Here is a 13,459-nt window from a genome sequence, read left to right on the forward strand (position 1 = left end):
TTTTAAATCTGAAGTGAGAGAGGAGTTTTATTTTCTTCTCTCTCTGAAAAATGAAAGTAGCCTTTATGAAATGGTGACAGTTTTGGGGGTCTACCACATCTTGCATGGTTGTTAGGAGACCTATTTATCTATATATTTCAATACTTGTTAAGCTCCCGTTTTGGAAACTCCTGCTTTTACTTGTACTTATTAGCTGTTTAGACTAACTGATAAATAAATGTTGGGTGGTCCGTGCATGTGGCTGCACATTGCAGTATTTAGATGGTACGATGTCCTGTTATTCATTTAACAAATAGCAAAAGCTACTAAATATTTTGAATAACAGTTTAATGTTTTATATAACATTTTATTCCAACTAAATTTGGATCATTTCTTTTAGTCTTTTCATCATGAAATACTAACAAAATATAACGGACAGCTGGCATTTGTAAATGATTTGTGAGTTATAAGGCTTTAATATGACATAGATGATATGCCCTTAGGAGGCTGAATATAATGCATATGTCTTCAGGTGTTGTTTGGATATACAGCTTTATGGAAAATCCATTGTGCATGACTTATTGTATGTCTTTGTTTATGCCCATGGGTGTGCTGGTTCTTTCAGACGCTGTTTTTTCCCCAGTGTGTGTGTGTGTGTGCGTGTGTGTGCGTGTGTGTGCGTGTGTGTGCGTGTGCGTGTGTGTGTGTGTGTGTGAACCGAACTCTTGGCACCCATGATCACTGGTAGTCGTGGAAACCTCTAGCAGTCTGCAGCTGCCATTACGACAGCAGATGATGGCAGTAAACCTAACCGTCGCACACACACTAGCTGCAGGGGAGAGCTTGTTTCATGTTCACTTATACATGCTGCAGTGAGACACTGGCAGCATTGTCTGTCCTTGATCGATACAAGGAAAAAGTTAAATTAGGATCTGCCTGTGGTGCTAAACATTCAGGCAAGGCAGCCAAGAAGAAACACTCGTCCTTTCCAAAGCATCAGTCTGACACTTTTCTCTGTACAACTCAATCATAACCCATTCCTGACATTTAAAACCTTAAACTGCAAGCACACTTCAGTTCTGCACTTCCATTACTTTGTACTTTAACTACTAGTTTCATTGTACTTATTAATGTATACTAGTTATTGAATGAGAAGGCTTAAGAGTACTCAGTAATACAGTACTGTGCAAAAGTCATACAGCACCATTCACATTTAGGACTCTGAGGTCAGTCCATTGTCTTGAGAACACCCATTGCTTCTTTGTTTGATGTGCAAATGTTCTACTTTTTTGTTTCGACTCACAGTGTTGAGGTGTCTTCTCTCTCAGTGGAAGGATGGACAGAAACACCTGTGGATTATTATATATCTGAAGCAAGAGTGGAGCTTGATTTTCTGCTCTCTCTCAAAGAGGAAAGCTTTAACCCTTGTGTGGTGTTCAGGTCTCTAGGATCCATTTTTAATGTTTACCAAAAGAAGAAACAATCTGATTAATTATTATTTTAACCTCAGATTCCTTGGTCTTTGCTCATTTTCTGTGAAGAAAATATAAAATAACACATTTTCAGTGACTTCACACTGTAAACTCCCTACACATTTATATTTACGGCATTTGGCTGACGCTCTTATCCAGAGCGACTTACAATTTGATCATTTTACACAGGTAGGCGAAGGCAGTGTTAGGAGTCTTGCCCAAGGACTCTTATTGGTATAGTGTAGGGGGCTTGTCCAAACAGGGGATTGAACCCCAGTCTACAGCGTAGAAGGCAGAGATGTTATCCACTACAATATACCAACCACATATATTATACATGTGGTGTTATGTGAACCTGCAGGGAATAAAAGTGTGGAGGTGCTGTGTCCCTTCACTCTGTTCTCCTCCTACATGGCCTGCTGTTAGTGTGTGTGTGTGTGTGTGTGTGTGTGAGAGAGAGAGGGTGGACAACATGGACAGGCTGCTGACTGGCTACAGCTGCTAAATGAGAACCCTATGCTGACCACTTCTGATATTTTAAACATTTGGTATTTTTACATAAATTGTTCGGGTTGTATTTATTTATAAAACACCACTGAATAACAAAAACCAGTACACCACACAGGGGTTAAGTCCTCTCAATCTGATGGTGACAGTTTAGGTGGTCTGCCAGGTCTTCCATGGCTGTTTCTCTTTGAATTGGAAACTCCATGAAGCTTTCTCCTTCTTTATTCAAGTGGATTATCTTGTAAAAAATGCTTCCTGAAAAATAAATAATTGGAACTGTTTTGGAAATTAAATAAATAAAGGATGGTCGCTTTTGCACAGTACTATATTTTGTAGACATTACTTTTGGAATAAATACTATGTTTATATCTTTAGCAGAGCTGGGAATTCAATCCAATGCAAATTAAATACATCATAAGTCACAATCATTTCCTTAGAACCTTTATATTATATGGAGTTTCTTTCAGGCTAAAAAGTTGTTTTGTACTCACATAGTTCATATAGAAAAATAGCTTTTTAAAGAACTTTTCTCTGAAAGGTTCTTTAGGGAACCCTACATAGTTCCTCTGTGTTCATCATTCCAAAGAACTCTTTTTGGCAAATTCACTTTTCCATGTTATTTTTGTTTGAAATGTACTTTTGCGCTATCTGCATCCTTTAAAATGTACCCTTGTGATGTGGATTATCACATATGGAAACACCTAAGCAAAGGTGAGCAAGGGTGTAAATTTTCCAGATCAGAGCAGAGTTTAGCTGCTGTAAAAGGCCAAACAGATTAAAAATGGCCCCACAAAAACGTCACGTCAACCGCAACCTGATAGGCCTGTTCAAAGACGGCTGCTAGTATCTACTGCCTACTGCTTTTCTGGTGTAAAGTACAATTTTTAAACAGCACACTGAAAAGTGACTCAAAGATAACGGCATAGTATTGCATATTCTCTTATATAGCCCTGGCAGGGAGAGTGCCTTATGGTAAGAGGGTCTATAAATCACACCAGACCACTTTATGGTTGGCAGCAGATGCTCTACACTGCTAGGCTGCACGCAGAGTCAACAGCAAAGAAATATGGCCAGTGCAAGTCAAACACAGATACCATAGTAATGCTATCTTATCTCGCAAATACAATATGCTCCTTCGGGATTAGTATCCAAGCTTAAGGACATAGATCAATGAAAAATGGACAATAGTATTTAGGCATGGTTATAGAATGGTGTTAAAAAGTAGGGTATTCAGGGCCCCATAGGGCACAACTGTCTACACATCGGCCCTTTCATCAGGAGATATCGAGTTCAATAACTGGTGATACTACAGTCATCCGTAGCCAGGAGTCCAAGAGAGCACACTTTGCCTCTCTCTCTGCGTGAATAAGATGGCCCCCCCGTCTCCCCCCCATCACCTTGTGTGATGCTTGCCAGTGTAGGCATCTGTTAGCTGACGTAACAGAACTGGTGGTGGGCACTTTCCTCCGAGTGCTTTCGGCTGCCCAATGACTTTGCTTTGGCGGCAGTTCAAAAAGATGGTGGTGCCCTCACAGGTCTTGGAGGAAGCTTGTGCTAACTTTTGCACACCTCGTGGTATGGTGTGACTGGGGGAGTCCTACGTAGTGGGTGGATTGGATACGTCTAAATTGGGGGGAAAATAGAGTATTAGCTTCCATTACTTGTTAGCTACATTAGCTTCAGCAGGTGTAAAGTTTCCATCTCAGCCTTGTAAAATTCCTGGGCACTTGTTCAGCAGACAGGTAGCTGTGCTCACAATGCAGTCTGAGCAAAATAGATTTAGTCAGTCCAACTACAGAACCTAATCTTCTCAATTACCATGGTGAAGTGTTGCCTAGTGTGTAAACATGTCACCAGCAGCGCACCTTTCCCAAGCAACTGTCTGTGCTTTGAGGATAGACTGCACTAATCAAACCCATTGATGTGGTTTGACTGGATATAAAGAAATTCACAGTTAAACTTGTACTGATGTATAAAAATGCTTGGATTCCTGGCCATTTTGTGTCCAGGAACAGAACTGTTTTTTTCCTGGATAGGCAACCAAAAAAATGGACAATCCAGGGAATTCCAGACAGGTGGCATACCTAGCCAGTCGTCTGTTTTGGTACTGTTCAAATGGGCCGTTAAAACTGTTGTAACTTCCGGTCGAGTCTCATTGGGAAAACGTTCCATGTCCTGAAGAAGATATGGTGTTATTCTAACCCTGTCATAATACCTCTCTGTCTTTTGCTGTCTTAAAACTCACACACTGAGTTTTAAATTGCGAGAGGGTAGTGTTCTATGGCTGCATCTTAAGCCACATGTGTCATGCCTGAGCAATATGTCAAATTAGCACATCACCAATGGTGCCACTACTATTTTGCACATGCTATTTAGTACAGTAATGTGCAAACTGAGATATGGCCTGTATGTAGGCACATTATAACCTCAAGAAGTAAACCTCAGTTACAAAATATGAAGGAAAACAAACAATAGCAGTTATCAAGCTCTTTCAAAACACAAAAAAGTCAGAAAAAACAGAATGAGGGAAGTGATGAAGGACATATTGGATGCCCCTACCCAACATCAACAGACCCCCCCAACCCTGTGCAAAACTAAATAAACAAACACGGCCGATAGATCAATATCCTGTTGCTCTCAACTCCAAAAACAATGTTCAGTCCCACAAAAATGGTTAAAGGTGTTTGCAAACTATACTTTGACTGCATTTATTAGCAAAATATAGTGTAAAAAAGCTGAGAGAAGATGATTTTTAGTGTTGCAGTATCAGTGTCGACAATAGTGAGTACAGACACCATAAAACACTTCATGATGTGTTACTGAGTACCGCTTGTAATGGATGAAGTACGGGCTGCAGTGGATGCAAGCAACTCATTGGCAGTGTGGAACTTTTCATGCTTCTGACAAGCAGTACTACATTAACAAATTTGAATAACAATAATAAAAAGAAGAATGTTCATTGCCAGTGTTTGGAGTGGAGGTACAGCCAGCAAGGATTTCACCACATTACATTTAATGAAATTTTAAAAAAATCATGCTAAACCATGACAAAAGGTGACTTTTTGTAGCTCTGAAACCATTCAAATGTGAAGTTATCCAACCAGTAAACACCATACATTCAAGCTAAGTATGTTTATTTTTTGACACAGAACACTACTTATATGAAGGGGAATGACATAAATATCAGGATTTATGTCCACCTATTGAGTAGTTAGAGTTAGGATTGTATTGGTACACATATCAGCAGATACTCGAGGTTCAGATATCAATATCAGAAGGAAGGTCCTTTTCTTCATAACAAGCAAAAAAAAATCGCTAGTAGTATGCCAGTGTTTCGGTAGCTAGCCAGTTAATTATATAGTTCCAGCTTAATTAGTCCAGCAGTATTGAAGCCTGAGGCGCCAGAGTGTAACTGCTGCTCCATTTAAGGTGAAACAGGAAAATTTGAATAAGAAGCTGGCAAATAGTGAACTTCAGCTTCATATCACTGAAGAATTAGGGGGTGGACGATAATGAATAATATGTCCCCCCTCTTTGAAGGCATATGATGCCCTGAATTTAACTAAAGCCCAGCAGTGAGATGCTGAACTTTGCTCTCCTCTGCTAACACTGCAGACAGGCAGGGTCGCCTGTTAGCCTGTTAATGAAGTAATGTTCTTTATTTGAGGGTGGTCACATTTCATAGGGGAAGAGTTCAACCACTACCTCTTGCAACTCAGTTCCAGGAAGCAATGTGACACTCAAAAACAAGGGGTAGAGGTACAAAAAAGAAATGGGATTGGGCCTAAGGAACATTTCTTTTGAAGAGTGTACGGAGAGTTGACCATTGCATAAACCCCCCAGCTAGCTGAATCGTCAAGGTCAGTTTGTGGAGCCAATCAGACCTGGCTCATCTCCCAGAGTTCCAGCACAGGCCAGTGTCCGGACTGGCCAAGGCCCTGCTGATGACTGCATATCCACAACTTGATCTAGCATCATTCACACGACTCCCCCATTTACTTAATGACGTGCACGTTCCATGCGTGAACTATGCTAGCTGCAAAGTCTGCGCGCCATGTGTGAGGCAGAATGCCTGCTCTATTGCCCTCGCGGTTCTGGAGCAAGCGGTGATTTCATTTTGATCAAAGTCGCTGTGCTCTGGTCCAAAGCCCCATGGTTTGTTATGGCTTCTACCATGGTTCTAATTGTTAAAAGGGGTGGACGGCTGTGGAGTAAATATTATTGCTAACGTGATTTTGGCGCATAATTCTTTCCATACCATCAAGAAAGGGAGAGTGAGAGACTTTCATTAGGTTAATTATCTCCAGAGGACGTTTGCCGTGAACCAAATGAAAACATCCATGATGTGCAGAAATAAGAGCGTTTACTCCTAAAGTAATTTTGGAGCAGCTTATTTAACAATGCAATCCTAATTATGACTAGGAATCAAAAGGCATGAACATTTTCTAGTACGAAATCTATTAAAATGATTTTTTTATACTTTCACTGTATTGTTAAAATGAGCTGTAAGTGATTAATAATTTATATTAAATTACACCGCATTTTTGTTATCTCTCCCAAAAAAGCAGAAACACTAAAATAGTTTGACCTCAGGTATTATATTGATTAACTGCATAAATGAAATTATCCCTAGCACTACTACTGTTTATTGTTCAAAACATTTTACTATGTAAAAAATATTTTGGGGAGACTTTAGTCTACCATGGCTGAGGCTCCTCTCACTTTCTATAAATGTACATCTCTACACCCTTAAAAATAGTTGTTTAAGGGCTCTCTGGTAAAGGCAATATCTATATACACTCTTTATAAAATGTACTACTACCTCATGTATGGTACTACTGATAATGTAAAAAGGTTCTATACCAGTGTCAGGGCCCTTCCTAGTGCCTTTACATTATTTCATTCATTAAACTTTTAAAATGTTCTTAATACTCACTCATAAAATTTATAAAAATGGTTCTTTAAAACACCGTCCACTGAATGGGCTTGTAAAGATTCTATATGACGTGAATTGTTAAAGAGTCTATAGAATCCTGACATTTCAGTGTCTACAGAAACGTGACTTTTTAAAAGTCTATAGAAACATAACTTTATAAGAGTCTATAGAAACGTGACTTTTCAAGAGTCTACAGAAACATGACTTTCCAAGAGACTTTAGAAACATGATTTTATAAGAGTCTATAGAAACGTGACTTTTTCAAGAGTCTATAGAAACATGATTTTCTAAGAGTCTATAGAAACGTGACTTTTTCAAGAGTCTATAGAAACATGACTTTATAAGAGTCTATAAAACATGACATTATAAGAGTCTATAGAACCGTGACTTTTTAAGACTAAAGAAACGTGACTTTTAAGAGTCTATAGAAATGTGACTTTTAAGAGTCTATAGAAATGTGACTTTTAAGAGTCTATAGAAATGTGACTTTTAAGAGTCTATAGAGATGTGACTTTTTAAGAGTCTATAGAAACATGACTTTTTAAGAGTCTATAGAAACATGACTTTTTAAGACTAAAGAAACATGACCTATAAAAGTCTATAGAAACATGACTTTATAAGAGACTATAGAAACATGATTTTTTAAGAGACTATAGAAACGTGACTTTTAAGAGTCTACAGAAACGTGACTTTTAACAGTCCATAGAAACCTGACTTTTAAGAGTCTATAGAAACCTCACTTTTTATGATTATTTATAGCACTGAGAAGGGTTCCATTAAGAAAGGTAAGCCATTAAAGCTTTTTGGTACTAAAATAGAACCCTTTGTGATAACATTGTACCTTTTGCCTCTTTTGAAAAAGTTTATGCACTCCCTTACCTCTGCCATCTTCTTCCTGTTCCTCAATGCTCACAGTTTCGCCTCCTTTAATCAAGGGGAAGGGGTCTGAAGCCGAAGCTGCTTAAGTTCTCAGAGTTCTCTCTCTTCTTACAGTCAAACAGTTTTTCCCATACTACAACCATACGCTGAAGGTGTGATTCGCAAATAATTTTTGAAATGCTGCTATTATCATTAGGTTTTATGCTGTGGTAAATCATTATAACTAGTAACCGTCCCATCTCTAATTATGACCATCACAACGGAATGGTAAGACTGATCTCAGAGCGACATGTGTGAGCTTGTACCAGCTCCAGAGCAGAGTAGTGTGCTGCAATAACAGAAACTACCCCAGAGCAGCGATGACAGGTTGGGTCAGCATACTGACTCTACAGGGTCATTGCTCTATCTGCCAGAGGCATGTTAGCATATGCAAGAGGATGTCTTCCCAGAATGCCCGAGAGGAAGGAACGTGAGCGCTTTTTTCCCTGAGAGCTCCTGGGGCCTTAACACAGACTAACACAGACAGTCTAATCACAAATTGCCTACACTACTGTAAAATATGACCTGGTTGTGTCTGGTGAGTTTTGAACTTGCTCAACTGATGATTCAATCCTGTATTTTAGTACATTCTGTTAATATTGTGTGGAAAATTGTGTTCCTGGCTTATCCCGTAGCGTAGCTCAATACAGGCTGACCCAAGATGCAGATCAATATGATCTGCCAGAGCTTTTGTACATTGCTGAGTACAGAAGGGAGGTCAAAGGGAGGTGACTAGAATGGAGCAAAGTCATGTCGACAGTTCAGTCCAAGAAAAGATCTGATAACAGTGCGAATAAATTCTGCTGCCTTTAGCTCAGTTTGTACATTATTCACTTATGCATAGGTTGCAGGTTTGAGTCAAGGTGAATTTGTCCTGATATCGCATTTCCTCCTCAGTTGTTCCATGCAGACCTTTTGAAGAATAGCAATATGCAGTTGCTATTGTCATAAATACATACAACATTTGACAGGACAGATATCTAGTTATTGTAGAATTATTAAAGAGATGGATCAGTAGAAATGCTAATATGCTAACATTGAATAGACTCTCGCAGTCACCAGTTAGTGTGATGCTTTTCCACAGTGGTAACCGGTAGCTATTCGCTTTCATTTATTATAACCTGAAATAGCATTTTGACTAAGTAGTTATTTAAGATTGAATTCGCATGTCAGTTTCCCTCAGCAGCATCTCCTATTTCAGATGTAGTTCGGTATTAAAGCAACCAAAATGTATTTATTGTAATTTATTGAGCTTCAGCTGCTTTTTCAGCAGAACAAACACATATTCAGAGCAATTACAGCTTACATCAGTACAGTTAGTAAACGAACAAGATAACAGCTAAGCTAAAACATCTATTCGTATAGAATAATCATCATCATTTTCATGCTCATAGTAGTTCATCATAATATGTACAAATAATAAAGAATAAATTCAACTTTTCTGAAGAGTGGAGAGTGACATCTTTTTAATCAGCCAACCAGTCAAGAAAAAGCAGCCCCAAGGAGGTCACTTAGAGCCCCCAAATGGTTTGAAACAGCCCTGTGGCCACATGCTTAAAACATCTTAAGTAATTATTTTATGTTAAATGCCAAAGAATAAAGTTAAAGATGTACAATTACATTTAAATTGTGGAACTTAGTGCTGAAACTTAAATGTGAACTGGAAATCAAAACAGAACATACTCTGAGTAAAACATGGCATCAAGAGGGCCTCTATCCCCCCCAAAAAAACTTCTTTAGCCCTGTCCTCAAAATAAATGTACATTATTAATTCAAATCATCAATCAGCTGTATTTCTCATTCATTCTTGACTACTCAACATGACCATCATGTCTCCAAATTCACAACGTACTGTGATAGTAGGATGTTAGGAAGTGCTGCTTAAATCCAGCTGATCCAGGGATTTTCTAATGAAACATAAGAGGATGGCAACCCCCTGCTGTTTAGCATTGGGGAAATGTGTAGCTCCCGGCTTGGCCAATCAAAACAAACCTCGTAAGGAGTGGGTGAGGAGAACTGGTGCTAATTGTTCTGCACAGTAATGTTGGTTGGCAAACGCTGAGGTTATGACAGGATAATGTACTAAAATGAATATTAGGCCTTATTCAAAATGTATAACAGACAGAGTGAAGAGACTAGTGTATAGTATAGATTAGTGTCTATAGTACAGACACTAAATAACCATTTTATATCAATTTTCTGCCTATTGCTACTCAGATACACCAACATTTTGGGGCCAAAAAACTTCTGGGGGGAGCATGCCCCCAGACCCCCATTGGGAAATCTCTAGTGATGCCCCTTAAGTGAAGCATTGTTTCATTGGTTAAGTAATTTAGTTTTTTACCACCCCTGTTGCACTGCAACAAATCAAAGCTCATGAGGCCAAGATCATGTGAAAACTAAGAAGGTAAAAGAGGTCAATATAGATGTCATTAAACTTTGGGTCCTAGATTTTTGGATTATTTTCCAGTTAAACATTTTCTTGAGGAGATTGCAGCTCAAGTAGATTCACTGCATGTGTGTATCGTTAGTATAGTGTAGTAACTTAATGTTTCAAACATTTTTATATCGTTTTTAACATTAATTTAGTAGAGACTTGATATTACTACTTAACTGCTAATAAGGTAATCCAAATATCCTAATCATTCTTTCAATTCTGGTAATGTTTTTTTTTGTAAGGTCATTTTAAATTATCCTAAATATATATTTCAGTACTGGTAGCATATTCTGATTGGGTGATGAGCAGGATTGGGCAAGATACTTTGAGAATAATAGTGATGGCTAAATGCTGAATACACTGTCCTAAATGTATTCAGTAACATATTCAGTTACAATACATAAAAAAATAACGTTTTTAGAGCTCATTTGGACTACTAGAGTTGGAGGTTTTGTTCATAGAATTATTCTGTTAAGACATTTGATTAAAAATTTGATTCTTATTCTGAATATCCTCACTGCCTGCATCAGTCCACTGCAGCTCCTAAAATCTCCAGAGTCCAGTACAATACTGCTGCAAAACGTATCACTCACAAACATGCTCACTGCTGAAGAGATTATCACATTCTAAAAAGTGAAATGTTAATAAACAACACTTTTGTTACTTGTTTCAACACAAATGCTCTCATATTGTTTTCTGGTTTAACAGTCAGTGTTAAAAAATAATACAACACGTCTTTTCTGTAACTGGGCGCAGACATATCTCAACATAAAATGCATCATCCCCAACTGAACATGCTGACGTGTCTAGTTAGAGACAGAGCGCGTTGTTAATACATCTGTGTAGTTGAATTATCCCTCAGATAATACCTGGCTCATCACAGTGAGTTATCCGTCCACTCAGGCTTTACTGAGACCTTCAGGGTGTGTAAAGAGGCCGTTAGTTGGGCTTGTTTTTAGAATTTGTGCTTCATGTTGTGCGGAAACAAGCACTGATGGTGCTTCTGTTTTTTGGTTGGTGAGTTTTCTAAAAGTATTCTGCTAACATTGTAAACAGTAGCAGTATTTTCAACACTACTTTTACCAAATGTAACTGAATAACAGATGCTTAATTTCTGTGTTTCCAGTATGTATTAGCAGTACCTGTATTGCCTTACCTGTGTTGCAGTTTTGGTGCTGTTATTTAGGCTACCAGGATATCCTACCTACCGTTTAATACCTATATTAATACCTATTCCTATATTAATACCTATACCTATATACTACCTATACCTATCAACACGCTCTAGGTCTCCGTGTCGCTAACCCGTCAGAACAGCGGGTCTCACTCAGCACCAAACAGCACTCGTATAGAGAAAGGGGGAGGGGGTGTGTCCGCGCGCGCTGAGAGGCGCGTTCTGGCCCCGCCCTTTATGCAAATGAAGAGTGGAGCCTGCGCGTGGCCGCGTCCTGTGAATGAGGCAGGAGTGGCCGTGTGTTTACAGCAGCAGCAGGAGCAGCGCGAGCTGTCCGAGCCGGACCTCCGAGCGGGCGCTCGTGTTGTGTGTGTGGATGCGTGTAGTCGAGCATGTCGTCGGCACGACAACGCCGCGGCTCCAGCGCCAAACTTTGAGAACGGAGGAGCAGCGCGACGAGCCTGGAGAAGCCGCCAGCCGGCGCTGAGCCATGGGAGGCCAGATAACCCGAAACGCCTTGTACGGTGAGGAAACTGCGATGTAAAGACGACGGGGGGAGCAGCGCGTCTTCCCTGAGGAGACGTGCTGGGCTTTAATTTACCGTGTACTGGCTGTACGAGTGTGTCTGTGTCTGTGGTGGGCTTACAGAATCAGCTGAGACGCTCCGTGGAGGCTAACGCTCTGTAGGACCTCATTATGGGAAGCACCGTAGAGGTCTGTGTGTAGGGAGCTCGGGAGGTGGATGGAGCCTGTGTGTGTATGTATGTAGGGGTCTATATTTACACTCGGCTCAGGCTGAGGTGGGCCACTGCCTGAAACGTTTGCACACTGTAGTAGTAAAGGCGGACTGCAGTGACATCAGATGTGTTCCCCTTGTTTTTTTTCTGGGAGCACGGAGAGTATATGTGAGTGTGGGGGGATTTTTGTTGGGGATTCCCTCCTTAGCTCTGGTTCAGGGCAGTTTTAATAGCTCTGCTTTTCCATCACGTCCTCTGTGCACCAGAACACAACAGCTGGGTTGAATGAGAGCCCCACCAAGTCAATAAATCAATTGTGCTGTCCTCCACGGCCATTTAAAAACCAGACTCCCGTACAGATGGAAAATTAGATAAAACAGTACATGTGCACTGTTGATCAAATTCATGTCCAAGCTGACAGTGCTAGCTATTCGTCTTGTCATTTGAGTAGGGATGCATGATGATATCAGAATTATATCAGTGTCGGCAGATGGTAATAAAGCAGTCATCCTTGGACAGATGATTCGTTTCGACCGATATTTCAAACTGATATTTGATAATGTATTTGTTGTACGCCAGAAGAGCAGGACATTGAGATGGCGCTGGGCTAAAATGCCAGCTTTTTGTTCATTTTACTGCATTTAGGACACTATACTCAGTAACGGTAACCCAGGTAGAGTCCTATTTAGTATTTTTTGTAAAGATTTATTGGTGGATATGCATGCAAAATATTGTATTTCAGCACAGGCCTGAAAAATTATGCCAAATACTTTTCCGTATCACCGCTGTTGGGAATAAAACTTGTATCGCTAAAACAGAAGGAAGGAAAAATGTAAATGACTTTGAATGCAAATTATTTTTCCAGAGCATTTTTGGTTGTTTTCTGTTGCTCCATCCATCGTGAAATTTTAACGCAATGTAAAGGACAGCGGGCATTCACAGATTATGGAAAAACATGGAAAAAATGGAAAAACAAGGTTTTGGGTAGTGATGCTCCAATATGAGAACTGTGGGCTGATGCTTATGTGTGTTATTTTTTAATGTACGTATCTGCCAATACATAAGAATTTATAAAATGATCGAACTGAATTTACGTGGAGTAGTGTTACAAACACAGTGCAAATACATTAAAATGAACGAAAAGTTTATTTTTTTTTTCTTGACAGTAGCTCAGCATCACCTAAACATATGCTGTATCATATTATTCTCTAATAAATATGGGTTGAAACATGGTAGTGGGGGATAATCTAAAGGAATAATAATACTTTTGCTATCAGTTTTGGTGTCTTTTATCAATAA

General features: G+C 39.5%; 1 protein-coding gene across 2 annotated transcripts in view; it reads left to right on the forward strand.

Annotated features, from left to right (window-relative positions):
* Nucleotides 1-13,459, forward strand: part of neurl1aa (neuralized E3 ubiquitin protein ligase 1Aa) — a 112,159-nt gene that overhangs the window by 39,927 nt on the left and 58,773 nt on the right. The window contains exon 1 of one of the 2 annotated variants that reach the window (XM_017698991.2): nucleotides 11,692-11,947. The exons of the other annotated variant lie outside the window; for it this stretch is intronic. Coding sequence (XP_017554480.1) covers nucleotides 11,914-11,947 — 34 coding nt within the window. The 5' untranslated portion in view covers nucleotides 11,692-11,913. Of the gene's footprint in view, nucleotides 1-11,691; nucleotides 11,948-13,459 lie in introns of those variants that run through there. 2 annotated transcript variants of the gene reach the window in all.

Source organism: Pygocentrus nattereri, chromosome 12, assembly GCF_015220715.1.
Source record: "Pygocentrus nattereri isolate fPygNat1 chromosome 12, fPygNat1.pri, whole genome shotgun sequence".
Taxonomy (NCBI): Eukaryota; Metazoa; Chordata; class Actinopteri; order Characiformes; family Serrasalmidae; genus Pygocentrus; species Pygocentrus nattereri.